The sequence below is a fragment of the Artemia franciscana genome, chromosome 20, assembly GCF_032884065.1.
Source record: "Artemia franciscana chromosome 20, ASM3288406v1, whole genome shotgun sequence".
In the NCBI taxonomy this organism is placed as follows: Eukaryota; Metazoa; Arthropoda; class Branchiopoda; order Anostraca; family Artemiidae; genus Artemia; species Artemia franciscana.
In genome coordinates this window covers 1,152,953-1,175,698 of record NC_088882.1, presented here as the reverse complement: position 1 = coordinate 1,175,698, position 22,746 = coordinate 1,152,953, and the positions used below count along the sequence as shown (strand labels likewise).

The window sequence follows — 22,746 nt, the reverse complement described above, 5'->3', positions numbered from 1 at the left end:
ATTTTGGGACTGAGAATTTTTTGGGGGCTTATACATGTTTTTTTTTTAACTTGGAATTTTTTATCAGAACAAACCAAAAGACACTCTTTATATACTACTACTAGTACTATTGCTGCTAATTCAACTACTAATATCACTACTACAACTACCGAGGCTAAGAGTATGAAGATGAAACTCTCAGGGAATATTTAGGGGGATTTTGAACCAATCTAACGGCACAATGTGCTTACTACTACTGCTACTACTACTACAACTGCTACTACTTCTACTACTACTACTACTACTACTACTACTACTACTACTACTACTACTACTACTACTACTACTACTACTACTACTACTACTACTACGACTACTACTACTACTACTACCACTAAGACTACTACTATCACTACTGTTACTGCTACTACAAGCTGTTGTAGTAGCACTATTACGAGTACTGCATCTAGTATTACTGAAGCTAATCGCATTGCGGTGAAAATTTGGGGAATGTTGAGAAAGATTTTGAAGAAAATCGAAGCACAGAATGTTGAAGCAGATTGTTGAAAGGGCATTACAGCTTTATTCCAGGAACAGTTTAAAGCATAAAATTGAAACTTTCAGTGCATGTTGAAGGATATGTTTAACCAACTATAAGATACTATATGTATGCTACTATTACTATTTCTGACTGCTACTACTATTACTACTACAACGACTAGGAGTATTAAGGAGAAATTTCCCTTAATACCCTTGTAAAATATAAGTTAAATATTTCTAACTTTTAATGAGGTGTTTGAATTTAGAGTTCGACATTTGATTAGAATTTTTACATAGGGTTTAAGATTGAATATATTTAGGGAATGTAGAAATATCATAGGTTTTTCTATGAATTTTTAAATTATAGAGTTTAGATTTGAAGTCAATTCCTTATGATTGTTTGAAATTTAATTTAATTAGTGAAGTTTATTTTATATGTAGAGGGGGATACGACTCACCTGGATTGCGAAATATTTGATTTTGGGATTTTTTTTTAAGGACTGTTGTAGCTACCCATAACGCAAGGCCCAGCGAGAGTTAGGATGTGTTGAATTGTGATTTATTAAAAGAAAAAAAATCTTATTTTATTTATGTAAATGTAGTGAAAAGGGTTTTAAAGTGTTCATCACTGCAGGTCACAGCAGGTCATCACTTACCATTAGCAGACATTCGAAAACAAAACTATAGTAAAAAAAAACTGGCACTTCTTCGATATTAGAACAACGAATCGATTTGTATATCTGTGTTTCTTGCATGCCCGAGCGTTCAATGGTTGAAATATTACTCGGATCTGCTCCTGTCAAAGAAAACACATTTCTTTTAGGGTGGAGGGAGAGGGAGACAAGAACTAAAAATTTCCCTTGAAAACAGATGAATTGGAACTCTCGCCTAGATCTAAGGAATTTCACTTTTTAACTTCTCTATTACACTCTGAAATTCATTAGGAGATTCTATAATATTCAGACGGTGTAATATATGAACTAATATTAGAAAAATAGTTGCAAAAATGTTCAGTAATAATAATCTTCTCTTCGACTCAGCAACACTGTCATTTATAACTAATTCTCACTGTGTTGTTTCAGTTTCAATTTCAATTTGTTTACAATCGGAGTGGCTAGCCGAACCTTGCAGTTGGGGCGCTAGACTTGCAATACTGTCTCCGTAATGGCTGGAGTTCAAGTCCTGGTGTCGCTGATTTCTTTATTTGGAACGGGGTCAAAGGTTTAAGTCTCTAAGTCAACCAGAGTCAACCCAGCTCCAATGATAGCTTGGAGAAATCTGGGACAAAAACGTCGGAAGAGTCAGATGATTTCCCCCCCCCCCACCACGAAAAGTATCCTTTCCCGAAGGCAGAGAATCAGGAGGTTGGTACCTGTGCTACGTGAATCGTTGTCTACATGCGTAAAAGTAAGTAAGAAGTGAGTTTTCTTTTGTTAAATTCCAAGCATTTTGGAAAATAATCGCATTAAAAAAGAATTACATTACAAATCAATATTCCAGCAAGGATCTCTTTATACACGGTTTTATTTTAAGATGTTTAAAGATTTTCTGTTGCACTATTAATTGATAAAAATGTATACACTTTTAATTTTTTTAGTCTTCAAGTTTTGGTTTTTGGACAGCAAAATATTGTATACTATTAGTTATATTCGTGATACTACAAGCTGTGGTGCAACCTAACGGGGTCACACAAACAATCTTAGACTGTGAAGAAGAAGGATAACTTCCGCCTCAACCTTAGTATTCAGATGGCAAGAGTGACAAATATAACTAAATTTCGATTGTGAAGATATAATTATCTACTTCTTAAAAATAGGACAACCAGAAATACTATACAATTCGCAGCTCGTGAAAAAAAAAATAAATGCAAATACTTGCGATGAGATCTCTGGCCCTTGTCCCCAATAAAAAAAGAAGAATACTGAAGTAGATAAAAGACAATAATAAACGACAGTGAACCTCAGGGGTACCAATCGGGGGTGGGAGTACCCCTCGCCCCTCCGATTTATTACACCTCCCTTGTATTTTGAAAAATGACTTTTTTACATATTTATTTAGTTCTTGGCCCTCTTCTTATCAAACAGTTTTATCAAACAGTTTGGTAACGAACTGTAGTAAGAAGCGACCCGGCTCAATATTAAACGAAACTCTAAAAAACGGAATTTTAATGCTAAAATATACATCAAAGAATCGGATTTTCATGCTGACTTTAAATATATAAGTTTCATCAAAATTAGTCTTTGTCATCAAAAGTTACGAGCCTGAGAAAATTTGCCTTATTTTGGAAAATAGGGGGAAACACCCCCTAAAAGTCATAGAATCTTAATAAAAATCACACCATCGCATTTGGCGTATCAGAGAACCCTGTAGCAAAATTTTAAGCTCCTATCTACAAAAATGTGGAATTTCGTGTTTTTTGCCAGAAGACAAATTGGTGGTTTATTTGTTTGTTTTTTGTTTTTTTTTTTTTTTCCAGGGGTCATCGTATCGACCAAGTGATCCTAGAATGTCACAAGAGGGCTCATTCTAACGGAAATGAAAAGTTCTAGTGCCCTTTTTAAGTGACCAAAAAATTGGAGGGCACCTAGGCCCCCTCCCACGCTCATTTTTTCTCCAAAGTCAACGGATTAAAATTTTGAGATAGCCATTTTGTTCCGCATAGTCAAAAATCATAATAACTATGTCTTTGGGAATAACTTACTCCCCCACAGTCCCTGGAGGAGGGGCTACAAGTTACAAACTTCGACCAGTGTTTACATACAATAATGGTTATTGGGAAGTGTACAGACGTTTTCAGGGGATTTTTTTGGTTTTGGGGGTGGGGTTGAGGGGAGGGGGCTATTTGGGAGGATCTTTCCTTGGAGAAATATACCATGGGGGGAACAGAAATTCAATGAAAAGGGCGCAGGATTTTCTAAAATTACTATAAAAAACAATGAAAAAATAAACATGGAAAAGTTTTTTCAATTGAAAGTAAGGAGTAGCATTGAAACTTAAAACGAACATAGATTATTACGCATATGAGGGGTTCTAAAAATACTTCAGCATAAAGAGCGAGGTATTTAGGAGGAGATAAATACCTCGCTCTTTATGCTATAGTATTTTTAGTAATTTCAACTATTTATTCTACGGCCTTTCTGATTCAGGGGTCATTCTTAAAGAATTGGGACAAAACTTACGATTTAGTGTAACGAGCGAGGTATTAACGAGGGTACAGACCCCCTTATATACATAATAAAAATTTAAGAATATAAAAGTTTGTTACGTAAGTTAATTCTTAAGTTACGTATATTTTTTACTAATAAAAACATTCGTTAAAAATAAAAATTCATAGTTGCCTTTTTATGTAACCGAAAAATTGCAGGGCAACTAGGCCTCCTTCCCCACCCCTTATTTCTCAAAATCGTCTGATCAAAACTAAGAGAAAGCCATTTAGCCAAAAAGGAATTAATATGGAAATTTCATTTTCATAATTTATTTGTGGAGAGCCAAAATCAAACATGCATTAATTCAAAAACGTTCAGAAATTACATAAAAAAACTAGTTTTTTTTAACTGAAAGTAAGGAGCGACAATAAACTTAAAACGAACAGAAATTACTCCGTATATGAAATGGGTTGTCCCCTCCGCAATCCCTCGCTCTTTACGCTAAAGTTTGACTCTCTGCCACAATTCTACTTTTTAAAACAATTAAAAGCTTTAGCGTAAAGTGCGAGGGATTGCGGAGGGGACAACCCATTTCATATACGGAGTAATTTCTGTTCTTTTTAAGTTGTAATGTCGCTCCTTGTTTCAGTTAAAAAAAACTAGTTTTTTATGTAATATCTTATGAATTGGCATCCCTTAATGAACGGTAAAAAGGGGAATAGATAATAAGCCCAGATGTCAAATGACAGAACAAACTTTCGTTTAAGAATATATTTTAAGAATTTTTTGAATAGTACTCTTTGTCCGGGTATGAAGTATCAGAATCTCTACTAAGTTACAAAATACGGTAATGCGAAAAATACAAAAAAAAAATAATATGAGTAACGTAAATAAGGTTAAGATAAATTTCCCCAGCATCTGTATTAAGAGCAACTCTTTGGTATGGGTGTAATTTCCTACGGAGGAGGGGGGCAACTCCCCAGACCCCAGTGTGCCCCACCAGCTGAAATTTAGCGTCTTCCGAAATATTTTCAAAACTAAGATGGGCCTACATAATTTAAGCATCCACAGAAACAAAACAGTTTTCTTTAGTATATTTTTGTCTTTGCGCTAATTTATGTGCTAAATTTGTGCTAAATTTATGCTTTTGCCTTTGTATTTTATGGCTAATTTATGGCCTATTTATTAAATTAAACTATCCTGTGATTTGGCAAAATTGGCTCCAACCCTCCCTCCAGGTTTTTGAAGAAATTACACCCTACTCAATTACAGATTCACTTCTTAATTTCAACCTCCTCTCAGACAACCTACGTGAAGCCTTTGAAGAAGGCTATAACGGGGGGAAGTAATAAATAAGGTGAAACGGTTTGAGTTGTCATTAACGTGTTGAACCAAGGCAGAGTAAACATTTTTGGGCCTCTCGGATGACTTCATGGGTTTGTCGATTGAATGTTTGTGTTCCAATGACTTCTCTCATAATTGTCGATATGCCCTTCCAACATAGAAGAACCTCATGAACAGGATTCTCTATAATCACCAATAAGCAGAATAAGGTTAGTTTTATCCTTATTTGCCCTGTTTTTTCCCGTGACCCTACTATTAGCCCTTGTGAATCTTAGAATTTATTTACGTCTAAAATTTACATTTCTTCCCCGAAAGGCTCTTTTTGTTAATATTAGAATCATCAGAATGCGCTAATTATCATTCGGTTTTTCCAAAAATTTTAACGTTTGAGAGTATGACCACTCATGTTGTGGCATTTAAAATATTTAATCTTACAATGCTATAGTCATTCGAAATGTTGTAAATCATTATTACAAAAATTTACCTTATAGGGTTTCATGCCGGTTATGTCATAGGTAACAACCTGGTTTCTTAAAAAGAAAAATTCAAATATATAATATTTCTTATCACGTTTGGCTTAGCCATTCCCCATTTCATTTCATTTTATTCTTTGAGATATGCTTTTACCTCCACCCACCTTAGAATAGTAAAATGAACAGAAAAATTAAGACTTCAAAAATTCTTGAAAATGTAGAAAATAGGCTTTTCTCTCTTCCCCCCACCTCCTGAAACAACTTTGTGAATATTAATACGTCAGATCTGAATCATGATCTGATTGGCTGACCAGCGTCGGTAGAATAAATGCAAAAACATATCAGGTGTAATTTTCAGAAGACATTAAAAAAAAATTATATTAATTTTTGTGCATATAATTTATACACCAATAGGTCAATTAGGCTTATGAGCCTCAAGAGGCGAAACAAAACTCTGATTTCCCAGGAGGTTCAACAGAACGCCGTACCCACCCAGAACCCACATTTAAGCACTAAAGAGGGGAAGAGTTACAACCAAGAACTTAGTGTGTGAGATAAACAGCCTCAAAAATAGTAATCGAGGGGTTTCCTATTTAACATATTAGATTATTGTACTAATTATTAGCATATTGGCTTGCTATAACTTGAATTTAATATATAAATAAGAAACTGCAGCATAACATCTTGAACTACAAATGACATCACAATGTAATATTTTTTTTCCCCTGAAATCTTACGTCTATTCAGTCCTAAAAACTACAATTTCGCTTAAAAAATTCTTTTGGGCCAAAGTTTTTACCAAACTTTTGGTCAGTGCTATCAGGTTAAACCGTGAAAATCAATAAGCAAAAACTCAAATGACATCATAATAAACGAAAAAATTACAGCATAATAAATAATCAAATGACATCGTAGTGTAACATTTTTTACCCCTGAAATTATCTTAGGTCTATTCATTCCTTAAAAATTCAGTTCTTTTGCAGGGGCGAACCCAGGGTGGATAACGGGAATACATCCCCTTGAAATTTGGGAAATTTGTCCTATAGGGTCAAAGTTCCTATGGAACTTGAGTAATCTTATAAATCAAAAGGATAATATACGCTGTAAATCTTGTTGTGATGAGGATATTAACTAAATGATTTATTCATTTTATAAAATAAATTCAAACATAACTGTCTTAAAAGCTAACCAAATTCATTACGAGTTTTATTCCCATTGACGTAGAGAAATGTATGCACAACAAGTAGGCCTAGGCAATGTGTGACGATCTCCATACGAAAATTTTTGTTTATGTGAAAATGCAGTTGGGAACAATGCCAGGCTGCTGCCAAGTAAGCCATGTGCTTTTATAACCTCAGGTCCCTAAGATCGTTGAATTTCATTTAAATCACGCGAGTGCTTTTTATTCTACGCCCCTGCTTGTTAATTAGATGTCCATTATTTTAAAACGGAAATAAATTTTTTTAACTTTTTCAAAAAGAAACAATTATTTCATGGCAGACCTTGGTTGGTTGATACAAACCTTAATTGGAATAGGAATCAATTTAAATACTCAAGGAGTAAGGTTAAGATAGAGCGCCATCTATGAGCAGCCAGTTTCCAGGTTGGGCTTCTATGCTCCGTCAATTTTTTCCCCGGGTAGTCTATATTCACTGTGAAAGTCCCTCCTTAAATTTAGCACAGAGTCATTTATACAACATACCTGTTATAACAAATTTTCTTGGAACTTTGAAAGAAGTAATTAATTTCTTTAGAATTTCACCAAAACGCTCTGTAATTTTCAAAACAATTTATTCAAGCAAATAATCTCATCACAGGGACCAAAAGAATAGGATTAAACAAATTTGTGAGAATAGATGGATGGAGCACTTAAAAGCAATCATTGTGTTTAAAGAGATGTTTATTATTATCAGTAAGCCTATGAAGGAAATTCAAGAACATCTTGATTCAGATTCTGAATCTTCAAGCAAAGTTTATTCTTTTCTATCTGCTATTGATAGATACAGTTTTGTTGCAGCTATGGTTAGTATGAGTAAAGTGTATAGTCTGTCACATAATTTTTCGACATCTTTGCAATCACAAACCATAGACCTTGCATACTTTCTCAAACATTCAGACGATCTTAGGAGTAAAGTTAGAGGCATGAGAGAGAGGAGTGAAGCTATGTTTCATCCACTTTTTACTGAAAGGGTTGAACTGTGTCAAGATGATAAAGTCAGCACTGGAGGGCCCAGATGAGCTCCAAAAAACATATAGGAATAATTACGCAGCAGTGTGAGATGATTCTAAAACATATTACTTGCTTTCTGTATTTATCCTATTTATGGATCACTTTTTGCCCCAGCTGCATCAGCAATTCCTTAGTCACAGGAAGTTGCTGGAGTCACTGTAATACCTATTTCCTCAGCACTGTATTTCACTTGACAAATAAAAAGAAAGGATTTATCCGATACTCTGACTTACTTTTTGTTATCTTGATGCAGACAGCTATAGGGGAAGCTTGCAACCTGAGTTAGCTATGTGGAAGAGAATGTGGATACAGTAGGGAAGCTTGGCACCAAAATATGTCATACTTTGCTAAAAGAATGTGATGATTTTCTCCACTCAACATCAATTTTTGAACATTGGTTCAACAATTTTCGTCACTACGGCTGCGTGCGAGCGTAATGAATTTGCCTTATTATCCATACACACGGATGTTCCAGTCAATGCAGAAGACATTTTGGAGAGACTAGCCCGCATCAAAAAAAGACAGCTTGATTTTATTTTATTTTATTTATTTTAAATATTTTATTTATTTATTTTATAATTGCATATTTACAGTGCTATCTCAATAAAGAATGTACCTTATATTCTAAAAACTTTATTTTTTCCTACCCCCTTTTTAGCCAATATTACGATCCCTCATTCAAAATATCTATTTCCCTCCAAAATTTATCACTGGGTTCGCCCCTGGTACTTTGTTTTTCAAATAAAATGGTGTCCCCTAATGAGCTTTTGTTTCAAAATCCATAACATATCTTGAAAAAAAGTAAACTTCATGTTGGTTGATGAATTCACGGTATAATGTGTAACATAACACAAACACAAATTCATGGTGTAAACACACTAAAAACAAAAGTAAAATTCATGGAATAATGGGTTTGTTTCGCTTTCAAACTTCCTTAAGCGAATAGAAGAGCTTTAGTGAGAGTCCTATCCTTGTATGGCACACCAGATAAATACATTAAAGTGATTAGAGCTATGTAGGGGAATATCACAACTGCAGTTAAGGTAGGTTAATAGCTGGTAGGTTTTTTAGTAGGTAGGATATGAGGTTAATAGCTGGTTTCCTCTTGAATCAGGAGTTAAACTATCCCGTTTTGTGTTGATAGTTTTGATGGACTTAAGTCTTTTTCATATTTTGCCTGAGTTCTCAAACACTTTTAGTCCTCAATTTTATAGATCCTGCGTCTGATTCAGGTGATTGAAGAGCTTTAGCAAAGGTCCTGCCCTAGTAGGATATGCCACATAAATCCGTTAAAGTGATAAGTGCTATATACGAGAATATCCCTGCTGCAGTTAGAGTAGGAAATGAGGTTAGAAGCACGTTTCCTATTGAATCAGGAGTTAAGGAGGGTTGCATTCTATCCTCTTTTGGGATGGACTCTGTGAATGAGCACAGCAAAGGCTATGGGAGAGCTCAAAATCAAATGGGAAAGTGAATCTATCCTAGACATTGATCATGCTGATGATTACAGCTAGATGAAATATTATGCTAGATGAAAATGTTAGCTAAATGAATTTTTTTAGGTTTTTAGACATAAGGGGGCAAGAACAGGTCTGGCACTTAATGTTAAGAAAACTAAGTCTCTAAGACTGGGAGTAAGTGAAGGTGAAGTGGTGATGTTCAGTTAGTAATGAGATCGATCAGGTTGATAGCTTCAATTGATAGGTACAATTCATAGGTTGCTGCGGTAGTGGCTGCCTACTAGAGGTCCACAATAACAAACCAAGATTGGAACGTTGGAAGCTACAGATGACAGATGTGGGGTATGGTTGTGTAGCTTGGGCGCCCCAAAAGACGGAGGAGAATTTTTTTGGTGTTTCCCAGATAATTTGTCTACGAATTTATTTGAGCACCCGTCTGACGAACCATATTTCAAATAGTAAGCTATACAAAAACGCGGTTCAGTCCTGCTTTCTAGTACTATAACAAAAGAAAGGTTGAGATGGCTAGGACATGTTCTGCGGATGAAGGATGACAGATTGCTAAAAATCGTCCTTATCAGACGATTAAAAATGTCCTGAGGCCACTTTGCGCTGCAATGAGTTATTAGCAGTAGCAGTAAAAATTGAAACCTCGCTGGGCTCTAATTGCTTTCCATTTCCGAAAAAGTAAGTCTAAAGTACCAAGAATAGTGATAACCAAATCTCGTTTTTTAATTGGTTATGATAGAACCTACCCAACTATATATATCTAAAAACGTAGGGAGAATTGGGAGTTCTACTCCTAATGAAAAAGAATACTCCATATATAGTTATGGGGCGAAATATACTTCATATATACTAATAGCGGGTGCCAAATTTAGAAGAGAGAAATATGTGTTGCAAAAAATAGCTACAAATTACAGCACCAAACAACTTAAAAATGTGTAGTATTTTTTGGGAATGACTTTTGGGAGTATTTTTGACTTTTGGGAATGAGATTTTGGGAAAACTTGGTGACTTTGTTGCGGTTTTTACTTTCAGGGTTCATTGTGGTGACATTGGCAAAAATATAGTATTGCTCTCAAAACTTCAGAACTTAAAAAAATATAAGAAAATCTTTTTGAAAATGACAGTTTTCAACTGCGAATAGCCGCGATATTTTTCCAAGGGCAATTAGTACTAAGTATCTCAGGATTAACTGGGGCAAGAAGGTACGAGACACGGTTTTGAGGGGATATGAACAACTTCATGTGGATCCCAGCCAATGGGACAGTCAGGCAGATAATAGTTTTCAAAAGCAGTTGAATTTTAGCAGCGAGAAACGGGTAAAAGTTAGAGGTCTCTGGGAGGGGAGGGGTGTCTACTAACTGGAAACGGAAAGGGTTTCCCTCAGGAGCCCCTGTTGTTAAAGGGTATGCCTTGGAAAGGTGATCCCGTTGGCCATGGATGACCATAACTAGTTGTTCGCTGAGAGTTCTGACTAACATTTCTGGTTTTAAATTTTTGAGACCAGAAATGGGAACTTTTATTTTTTATTTTTTTTTACATCTTTGGCACTTAATAAAAAAGTGCAAAAAGTGAAAAAAATGCAAATGAACAATCATGTTAAGATCAAAAGCGTGCTTGTCAATTTCCTTTTCTGTTTTTTTTTTTTTTTTTCTAGCTCTTTTAATAATATTGTCTCGTAACTAAAGACTTAAAAAATGCAACAAAGCATTTCATTACTGTAATTAATATTAAATTAATTACTAAACATAAAGTATTTAGCAAATATGTTACGAGATATTATAGACATTGATGGGTTTACTTTAGACGTTTTTTTATGCACCGAAACGAAGAGAGACAGGGAATAAAAAAGATTAAATTGAATACAAAGGCCATAAAGAAAACAAAATACCTAATTGCATACTGACCGATTGTTTACAGCTTGCGTCATCGTTTCGGATTATAATGGAAAGCAATTATTTCTTAACCACTTTTATCCAAGCAGTTTAAAAAATATGCACTTTTTGTAGAATCTTGGCATTGAGGCTAGTCCTAAATTTTATGCCAAAAAAGTAATATTTCAGCTAAAGTGCTCTTTTTCCTAGGATTTTTAGGATTAACAGGTAAAATTCAGAGACTTTGATTAGGGACAGGGGTAGGTACATAGTTGATGTTGGGGGGGGTGGGCAGGAACGAGGTGTGGGCTTTTTTATTGACTCTTCTCTCCCCCACCCCTGTAATCAATACAATTTTTGACCTCCTTAGATGGGGGACACACAAACAGGGGGCTTAGGGAGTTTGATCCCCCCCAGAAATATTTGTTCGACTCGTAAAAACGTAAAAAACGAATAGAAAACAATTTTGGTGCGCTCCTTGCACCTCCCCCCCCCAAAAAAAAAACTTTTACATACAGATGATAGTTTATTTTGGAGAATCGACCTTTTTGTCCGAAAATAAAATACACTAAATAAATACACTAATTTCTATACACTAAATAAAAAAACACCCTAATAAATACACTAAATACAATACAATAATTTCTTGAAGCAGTGTTTTAAAAAAATGAACAGTGACGTTAGGAATGATATTTGAGGGGGCGGTCGTCCTCTTTATATTTAGAGTAACTTAGGGCACTATATTAAAACCAAACAGAAATATACAAAAATAAGTTTTTCGAATGAAAGTAAAGAACGGCATTAAAACTTGAAATGAATAGAGATTGTTCATATAAAAGCAGAGCTGTGCCCTCCTCAACTCCCCGCCGAACTTTCACTATGCTTTAAAAGTACTTTTTATCCCATTTCAACAGCCCTCGTGTTTGAGCAGTTGTTCTTAAGGAACTGAGGGCAAAAAGTCAAAATTTAGCACGGAGAGTAAATATGTTAAGGAGAGGGTGGGGTCTGCCCCTCTTATAGACGAAATAAATTGTTTCTCTTTTGACAAGGGTCAATCTACTTGCACTTTGTTACTGTAATTAATCCGGTAAAACTACAAGAAAAAAAATGGCCTAACCTCAGCATTTGAACAAGAGAAATGTTTTGGCACACAATTGTTCAGACAAATTTTCTTAATAGCATATGTTAAATAAGCTAAAGTCGAACATGAAGAAATGCTCCTTTTTTCTGGGATGGGGATTAAATCTCGGATTTAACTTTCTGCAATATTTTTTGGAAAGGTCATTTGCTATTAATTCAAGTCTGGGAATACCAAAAATAACATCAGAATCAGAAATTTATGCCAATTAGTATCACGTTTCCCCATTTTTTTTATTGTGTATAGTATTATTCTAGTGCCACAAATGTTATTTTTACCCCTTCTGGCACTTTTTCTGCACTAGGTGAGGGAATTTTTCAATTCTGATATTATTTTTGGTATCCCCAGCTATTGATTAATAATGAACGACATTTCAATCCGCCAAATACTCCACAAACTTATGTTTTGATTCCCCTTTCCCCTGCAATTGATTTACAGAGTACAAATCAAATCAGCAAGTGCACCCTTGCTTGGGTGGAAATGAGGTACTAAGCTATGACTTGAGTTAATAGGAAACGACATTTCAATCCAGAAAATACTGCAAAACTTTAAACACGTGATTCCTCTCCCTCCTTTCTCCTCTTTTCACTGAAAAGGGGATATTTCTGTACGGTTGATGTTGACCGGTTTTGGATATGTTATTAAGAAAATTTGTCTGAGCATCGTTTTGTCAAAAACTATTCTATTGCTCAAATGTTGGCTTAAAACCATATTTTTACTGGACCAAATCTGTTCGATCTCAGAATATCTCAGATGTGAGCGTTTTTACTACCCCCTATGTATATCGCTGTTCTTTTTCAACATCCAGGTTTAATATTCGTATACTCGTGTAACAATACTTTGACGATAATCATCCCACCAAAAAAGGTATCCTTTAAAATGTTTGTTAGTAGGCGTTTTGCAATATCAAACATGTATTATTGGGTCTTAACTTCCACAGTTTTACAGGTGAGTTGTTAAAAGAAATCTTTTCGTTGGGACCTCTTAATCGAAGCCAAAAATCATATCAGGGGGAAATAGTCGTTGGAAACAGGAAAGACGTGAAAAACACAATAAAATAGGAAAATTCCAATATAAATGTCGGTAAAAACAAAGCTACTGGTAGCACACCCTTCCTCTTCCTGGGAAGTGGCCTGGCGGCACTAGCGATGTGCCAACCCCTCAAACTTTTGTGGTGGTAAGAACATGGTTTCTATCTTTTCCGTTAGACAAAAGATTTCTTTTGAATTACAGGGGAGCTATCACCCAATAGCAAACATATTACAGGCTTATTCCAAAAATACTGCCGTAGTGAAGGGCGATTAGAATTGAATTCCCTCCTCCAGAACCCACAAACCACCTTCCAAGTTTACCTGTAGGCTTACAAAAAGTTAAAACATTTTGGAGAAGGCAGTTATTGAGATTTCAGGTACACTTTCCCCCCCACTTACAAAAAGATCTACGACCCTGTTCTATAATAGCTGGCCCTTATACACCTCTGTACGAAGAGTACATCCCAGTGTCGCAATACCGCCACCAAAAATGGAACTTTTGATACAGAGTTTTTCAATAATTTTAATCAAATCTTTTTTGTTGCCTAATGAGTAGGCTAAAAGTTTAATTTCCGTTTGAATAATCTTAGGACCAGTCATTCGACATGATTCCTCCTGGGGTAGTAAAAAACATATACGCATTTGTGATCATCTTTGTCGGGGAGGGGTGGGAATGTGGAATATTTCGGCAATTTTATCAATAGGGGCTTAACCCCTTTCTAGAATTATTCTGTGATACGATATATTTGATGGTATTTTTCCTTTTTTTGTCAAAATTACTTGCCTGTTTGGAGATGTTTTCCTTCTTTATTGAAAATCAAGCAAATCTTCATAGGCGAAAACTTTGGAAGGTAACATTAAATTCAATCAACTTCACAGATTTAGAGTTACCATGGAAATCCATTCCTTTAATGTATGTATTGTTGTCAAAGCTGCTTTTTTAGCGTTTTGGTTACTATTAGAATAATCCACTTCTTAGTTTTAGTTCTTTACTTCTACCAGAAACTATTTGTTTTAGATTTTTGATATCGTCAAAAAATTTTGAAATATGATTGATTAGACTGTGCTCCTGTGAGTAAACAATTCAAATATTTCAATATTTACCTTCTTTCCCAGAAATTATGAAATAATGAGTGAATTATCAAAAAGATACGAAAGACACTTCAACATTTACTTTGAATTGCGTCTTCTTTGATTTATTTGTTTTTAGTTCGTGAACTGATCATTCTTAAAGTGGCAAATAGCTTAGAAAAATATTTCGTATAAGGACATAGGATTCCCATTACAAAAGTTCCATAGGTAAGGCAAATATTCTGGTAAGGCATGAGTAGGTTTGCAAACTGACCGTTCTTAAAGTTGCAGATAACCTTGGAAAATGTTACAATCTCACAAAAATTTCACTGACAAAATTTCATCGGTAAGATAAAACTCCAGGCAAGGCATGAGTTTACAACCTAGTTTACAACTTTACAACCTAATCATCCTTAAAGTGGCGAATTGTCAAGGAAACGTTACAATTTAGGAATTCAAATTTATGCCCCTAAAATCTCTTAGGTAAGGAAATGAACCAGGTAAGTCATAAGGAAATTCTCAAACTGACTGTCTTCGATATGACAAACAACTAAGAAAACTCAAAATTCTAAGAACTTGGATTTCCACTACTGAAACTTCATAGATAAGGCAACCACCCGGGTAAGGCAGGAGTAGGTTTGCAAGTTGAATGTTCTTAAAGTGGAAAGCAGTTTAGAAAGAATTTAAACTCTCACAACATTATCATCGATGAAAATTAAGAGGTAAGGTAAATGTTCAGTTAAGGTACTTTGCAAACTGATAATCCTTAAAGCGGGGAATTTCAAAGGAAATTAAAATTTAGGAACTGTGAATTAGGCTTCCGAAATTTCTCAGGGAAGGCGATGGCGATGATTCAGGTAAGGCAAGAATATGTTTGCAAACTAATCGTTCTTAAAGTGGCAAATAACCTCAGAAAATGCTACACTCTCGTAGAATTTTCACTATTGAAGTCTCATAGGTAGGATAATTCCCCAGGAAAGGTATAGGCGATTTTGCAAACTGGTCATCCTTAAGCTAGTGAATAGCTAAGAAAATGTCATAGGTTATATTCAATGTAAGGCATAGGTAAGTTTGCAATCAGACTGTTATTAGGTGGTAAATAAATTAGACCTTACCTTAGACCATAGATCCTCCTGTTCCTTCAGAGGCACTAAGGTTATCCTTGAGGAGTTGCCAGTCATCTCTCATCCCTGCGGCCGCCCAGACATCCTGCCATACAGGTTGGATTGAGGCTTTAAGGATTGTAAGGTCAGCCTGGTAGCTGCGTAGTAAGGTGTTTTGAGGCGTCCCCTTTTTCTGGTACCACGTGCCTACTACGGAACGACGACCTTCTGTGGTCCAGTATCGAGCAGGTGGATCATATGACTGAGGTATCTCCACTTCTTATATTTGATCATTTTGGTTACCAGTGGTTACAGTTTTCTGTCGTATAGTAGCGTTTTTTTACTTTTCGGGATCAACGAATATTTAGTATACGCCTTAAACACATGTTTCAAAGCTTCAAAACACATGTTTCAAAGTTTCAAAGCCATAGTAAACATAGAGAGGATGTTGCTGTTGAACGGCTTCAGCTTGAGTCAGAGAGAGTACTTCTGGCTGCACCGAATTGGAGACGGTTTCCTGAGAGACGCAATAGCCTGGCCTTATTTTGACATCCCGCTGACACGATCCTGAGTTGTGGAGGGTTTTTCCTGAGCACTTGAATTCTACTGCTTTCTATACCGTCTGGTTGCATCGTAAGTCGAGTGGAGATCCAGTGTTCGCCATACTTTTGTTTTATTGCCATTTATCTTAAGGCTAAAAGGTTTGGCAGCGTCCTGAATTGGCTAAAGTAATGCTGGAGCTTCTGTTTACAAGACTCTAGGAGACTGATATCGTCAGTGGAATCAAAATCTGTGAGTCTCTTATTGGATCCCAATTGGATCCCATGTCCGTCCCAGATCTGGATAATATAATCGATGGTAAGATTAAAGAACAGTGATGATAGCACAAAGCCCTGCTCTACTCCTGTCATGATACGAAAACAACGGGTACTCCCATCACTTGTCTGAATGCAGCATTATGTGTCTTTGTAGAAGGTTTCAATGATTCGAATGAGCTCATTAGGAATACCGTAGTATTGAGAAAGTGTTTGGTGATCTACCGAGTCAAAAACTTTCTCGAAGTTTATAAAGACCAAGTAAAGCTTATTGCACTATCATTTGGTTCTTCTTTGGCTCTTCTATCATTTTGGTTCTTACTCTGAGAGTAAGTACTGACTGTCCTACAAGTGGCAAATAGTTTAGTAAAATATTACAATCCCTCAAAATTTGTACTGATAAAATTTGTTAGGTAGGGTAATGTTCAGGTGAGGAACATTTAAGTTTGCAAACTGATAATCCTTAAAGCGGCGGATTTCTATTTTAAGCTAAAAATTTAAGAAAAATGATCTAAGCTTCTGATATTTCTTAGGAGAGGCAATAATCTAGATAAGCTGTAAGCAGGTATACAAACTAACCATCTTTAAAGTGGCAAATAGTTTGACAAAATTTTATAATTTCAAAGAATTTTTACTATTGAATTTTCACCGGTAAGATAATGATCGGGGTAAGACATAAGGAGGCTTACAAACTGATCATTCTTTAAGTTGTGAATAGCTAAGAAAATATCATATGGAACTAGGATTATTACTTCTGAAATTCCTTACATAATTAATTCAGCGAGGCAAGGCATAGGTAAGTTACAAACCGACTATCTTTAAAGTGGATTCTAGCTTATAAGACTCTTCTAATTTAAATACTAGAATTTCCACTTCTGGGAAATCCCAGAGGCTTCACTTCATTGGAAAGTCAACTACACTGGGTCTTTAGGGAAGACGAATCAGCCCCAGCGAAACATCACAGTTTAGGAACTAACATTTCCGACACTGAAATTTCATCACTAAGGCAATAATGCAGGCATGGCATTGATCCTGGGAAAGTTAAAAACCGCATTCTTTCATATAGATCGAACTTTCAAATAGAAGACTAATATGCAAGTATACTTGTATTATCATTAGAGTTGTTTGTGCTATTAAAATAGTTGCATTAACAAAGTATCGGAATAAGAGTTATAAATTATACCTTGTATGGCATCGGAATTTTTGGAAATGTAGGAGAAAGATAAATCAATTATAAAAAAAAGAATGCAACATCTGATTAGCCATCCCCCCACCTGAAGAATAAAAGCTAGTCAGAAAGGAATGTAAATTACACACACTGTTGCAATAAAACCATCGTAACTAGACGGCTAATATTTTCCCTTCGACACCACAAGCATTACGAATAAAACAATTATATCTATATACAATATTAATACCCCAAGACATCAACCCCCCAAAAAACCGCAATAACAAAAGAAAGAACCAGAATAGAAAGTCTGATTATTAAAAAAAAGTTCTTTGGTTGCTTTCTAAAAAAAAGTGGCTGGACTGTCCTCCTATAAGTAAACAGTTCAATTCTTCCAGTATTTACATACTTTCCAAGAAATTATGAAATAAGAATTTGATTATCAAAACAAGATATGGAAGACATTTGAACATATTTTATGACAGGTATCTTTTTTGGTTTGTTTGTGATTAATTTGTAAGCTAAAATGGGAAATTTCCTTGCAAAATCTCACAAATCAGGAGCTATGATTCCCATTCAGATATTTCATAGGTAATAGATATTTCATAAGGCATATGTGCCTTATGTTGGTAAGGCAAATATGTTCTCTTCGATGTTTTCGTAGACAAAAATTAGGAGAGTTGAGGTAAATTTATATATATAAAGTTGAGGTATATATATATATATATATATATATATATATATATATATATATATATATATATATATATATATATATATATATATATATATATATATATATATAGTTTGTATGGATTACATGGGAAGTAAAAAGACATTTTTTTGAATGGTGAGTTTTCTATGGGGCGAATTTTCTTCAGTGGTGATTTTTCAAGAGGAGATACATCCATGGGGAGGGAATTTCCAGAATGAACTTTCAAACGAAAATCATTAAACGGGGGAATATCCCAGAATTCTTATATTAATTTCTTTTTATTTGACTTACTTTCTCTTTTCAAATTGAATTTTTCATGTGTTGTAAATTTTCAAAGGAGTTGAAATTGACTAGGGGATTTTTGCGTGGGGGGGGGTGTTTTTTACGGAAGAGATTCTCTATGGTCGAATGTTACTCAGGAGAAACTTTCCATTGAGATATTGAGTGAGGAGAATTTCCAGGAAACATTCTCTACGGAGGAAGAATTTCCGGCATGATTTGAAAAACAATTAAATAAAAAAATGGCATTTTCCAATTAACAGTAAGGAGCAAGATCCAAAGATAAAACGAACCGAAATTTTCTTGTGTATGAAGAGTGGGCCCCTCTCCTGAATACCTCGTTTTTATGCTAATTGTAACTTTATCCCCAAATCATTTCTGAAAAAAAGAGCCGTTTAAAAAGAGTAAGGACATTTTTAAAATATAGATGCAAATTTTGGTGTGAAGAGCGAAGTATTGAGGAGGGGTTATCTCCCTCGTGTACGGAAAAATTTCTGTATTTTTAGTTTTAATAATGCTCCATACTTTGAGTGGAAACAAAAATAATTGAATGCTATAAGGCAGAACCAACTCTCAGGGGAAACTGCTAATGTACGGCTGATTTTGAATAGCCAAAAATAGCCAGTATCTCATTTTTCTTTACCCTGAGTCCGAGTAATTCCAAAGCAGAGTTTTCGGAATATTCATTCACTTAACGGACTTTTTTTGTATTTTATTCAAAATTTGGAAAAATTTTGGCAGAATCTTAAGTTAAAATGAGCATGAAACTGATCAGAAATATCAAAATCGATATATCGATTATCAAAAGTAAAAATATCGATATATCAATATATTGTTTATTCGAATTAGGCTATCGCCCAATAGTGCGTTGAACATATATTAATTGTAAGCGAACTTCGACTTGATCTCTATAGGTCAGCCTTTAACCTGATCAATTATATCCCATAGACCTCCGGAAGCTAGTTCAGGGATAGAAAAACTTCTCAAATTTAGTTTTACCCAAAAGAGGATGGCTCTTATAAATACTGACAAACCATCTAACATTTGAAGAATGGACTTCGACCAATCTGTTGTTTATGATTTCGAATGGCTTAAATTTAGCTTGCTTCTGGCCTGTTAACAAATAGATCTAAAATAGTGGTTTCATATTAATTAATTAGAAAAAAAAAATCTACAGAAATTTACTTCAAAGAAAAGCAAAAGAACAAAATTTTGCCATAGACGTTGCAGAAATAATTCAAAAAAATAATTCAAACTTAAAACAAAGAGAAATCACTATCAATTGATAAATGAGACCAAAAACGAACATATATTACAACAATCAAGAATTGGATTAATGCAATTTAAGCCCTCTAATCACGTTGCTTGATTAAAAAGACGTTCCTCAGTGCAATAAAAAAGGCAGGGGTGCCATTTGGACCTGGGGTGGGCATAAACTCCATCTTGGCCCCCCCCGACTCACTTTGTGTCGCGTAATCATCTAGGAAATGGGCATTTGACAGAAATCGAAAATTTTATTATGTATCATGAAAAGAGAAATCACTAATGCTACAGCACAAAAAAAAAAAAAAAAAAAAAAAAAAAAAAAAAAAAAAGAGACAGAAGGAGAAAAGGAAGACTGTTTTCCTAAATTAGTGATTAATATAGACCAGCACTTGAATGAGGCCTTAACCCTACTCATCCATACAATCACATAGGTCAAACAGCATAGCCACACACAATCAACCATAAAGAATAATCCATGGACAGGCAGTCATGTCGTCAATAAGTATAAGTCGTCATTTACCGAACAATAGAAAAAATAATATAGACAAATAATTCAGAGGCAACACCCAACACAAGGGCTCATCAGGAGAATACACTGGCCTATATAGGGTTTCGCCACTCTAAATTCTCTACCCAGCACAGTGTTGTGGCTACCACAGAATATCCATGGCATCCCCGCGTCAGGTATCACCCCCAAAATACATGCCTATGAAAAAAAAACAGCAAATGTAAAACAACCAAGTAAAACCAAAACAAGCTTATCCTATTAATATATCCCTCCCTTTAGCAACAATAGGTAAACTAAATATTATAAATTTTACCAAATCACAAATATTAACACATTGCAAAAAACCTGAATGAATTAAACAATTATAGAATTCATCTTTACCATGTCGCTAATTTTTTACAAAAATCCGCTCAATTAGAAACACAATTCAAAATAAATGGCGCTGTGACAACATTTCTCGAACCTCCGAAATTAGTTAAAAATTTCTTTAAGTATTTCTAGATAATTCTTTTGATATTTATTTAAAAGTTCGTTATAATGAAAACTAAATTTTTTAAATTGCCAAGTTAATTTATTTGCAGAAAAACCTCTTGATATCAATTTTTGGCTTAAGATTTTACATCTATTTTTAAAATCAATATAATTACTACAAATCCTTGCATAACGAAGTAACTGTGAGAAAAACGCTGAATGACCTACTTTCAAAGTTTACAATAATTAATAGCAAATAGCGTAATTACCCCAAGGGTCGTCAAGTAATTACGCTCTTTGGTTAATAGGCGTGCAATAATTTCAAATCAGTTGGACAGAATGGATTATGTTGGACATATTGGATTATTATGGCCGGCAAAGGACCCTTTGTGGTGGAAGCTTGGGCCCCCTGGAAAATCTGGGGTGGGCCCCCCCCCCAATGGTGCCTCTGAAAAAAGGATAAGGAAAACAGAAAACATCAAAAGAAATGTAGACTTAAAATTAAAAATTCAAGAGAACAAAATAAAAAAAAATCTAAAAATCTGCAAAATAAATATGTAACTGATCAGAAAAATAATATGTAACTGAATCCATCCTGTCCAATAAAGAACGTTAATTCAACCAGAGATTAAGGCTAAGTCCTTTAAGTATCGACAGAGATTAAATATCGACTATAGATTAAGTATCGACAAGGCTAAGTCCCACCCATTAAACATTTAGATAAGTCCAATCATTAGAACTTTTTCTTGAAGGAGAGTCCAGCCGAAAACGTGTGTTTTCACACAGGAATTTCTAAATATCCTCGGTGGGTCCTTCGAATTGATTCAGAAAAGTGGGAGATTCATTCTCAACCATCTTGAGTACATACGGGTAGATACAAGAAGGGTAGCAAAATCCTAATGCAGACAAAGAGTACGGGTCACTTATAATAGTGGAGACTGGTATGGACAAAACACCAATACCATCTAGTGTTTTTTTTTTATTTTTTCAGCTTAAATATTGGGTAAAAATGGTTTAAATAAAGCGATTGGCAAAATTAGTGTGGTAATAAGTATATAATCTCTGTTTACGAAAAAACACAATTCTGAAGTTTGGAAAAATGTCAAGAAATGCCAAATATTAGATGACTCTGGCGGTTTTATTGTCAACACTAGCGCCAGTTCCAACTCGTATAAATTGCCGAAAGTCTTTGATCTAAACAAATTAAAAGTAGTTGCGAAAATACTTCGCCAATTAATGTGTTTACGAGGACCCTGAAAGTGAAAATATTTACAAGCTTTCCCTTAGCCTTTCTTCACAAATAACTGATGAAATAATTTTACAATCTAATGCTATTTGATAAACACTTAATTAATCATGCTATCAAATAAAGTTAGGTAATATTAAATAAAAGAGTGAATTGGGCAATTTTTACTACCACTAACTAAGCCAAAACCCAAATTTCAATCTAGAATTTTATATCTTTATGGATCTGCAAATATTTTGCTTCTTGTTTGAAGTTCTTTTTGCTAAAAAAAATGTTGCGACGCTTTTATTCAAGAAAATGAGATAACGATAAAAATTTAAAACATCTCTTGTCTTATTCAGTCAGTTATTCAGTAACTCTCATTTCAGTTGAATGACACGTGAGCGACTATCTTTTTTTAATCACTATCGTAGGCTTTCAGTGGGATTTATTATAAATTCTAAATATTTGAAATTATGCTTCTAAAACGTAAAATGGTATAGTTCAAAAACGTGAAAAATTTTAATACAAAACAAAAACGTTTAGTCTAAAAACACATGTCAAATATTTTCCTCCAAATCCAAAATTTGTACAACTTTTGCTTAATGTTTCTATTTCAGCATCCCTTAGGCCCAAGGCTATAACAAGAGGTTACCCCTCCCCCTGAATTTTTTGTCCGACTCAAATTTTATCAGAAAATACATATTAACAGATTTGTGATGCGTCTTTAAGGTTTTTTTTGTTCCTCCCCCCCAAAAAAAAAATCCTGACAAGGGTCTTGCTTTGGCCCCGGCAGATATTCTGTAAAATTATTCATAATTTTCATAAGTAGGAGGAAAAAGGATTGAAAAATGTTTTTCTTCAAGGAAAGTTTCTAATTTTTTTTTACCAAATGTCACAAGAT

The 22,746-nt window shown here is 34.7% G+C and overlaps 1 protein-coding gene across 5 annotated transcripts in view; it reads left to right on the top strand.

The window, feature by feature from the left end:
* The first annotated feature begins 11,151 nt into the window (after nt 1-11,151).
* The window catches only part of LOC136040252 (G protein-activated inward rectifier potassium channel 2-like), a 49,745-nt gene continuing 38,150 nt past the window's right edge, over nt 11,152-22,746 (top strand). Inside the window, exon 1 of one of the 5 annotated variants that reach the window (XM_065724469.1) lies at nt 11,152-11,280. Coding sequence is in view for 2 of the 5 variants with exons in the window: in XM_065724466.1 (XP_065580538.1) it covers nt 15,001-15,014 (14 nt within the window). In the remaining 3 variants the exon portion in view is untranslated. Of the gene's footprint in view, nt 11,281-14,382; nt 14,521-14,985; nt 15,015-22,117; nt 22,243-22,746 lie in introns of those variants that run through there. The other 4 variants (XM_065724467.1, XM_065724468.1, XM_065724466.1 and 1 more) reach the window with 4 other exon arrangements.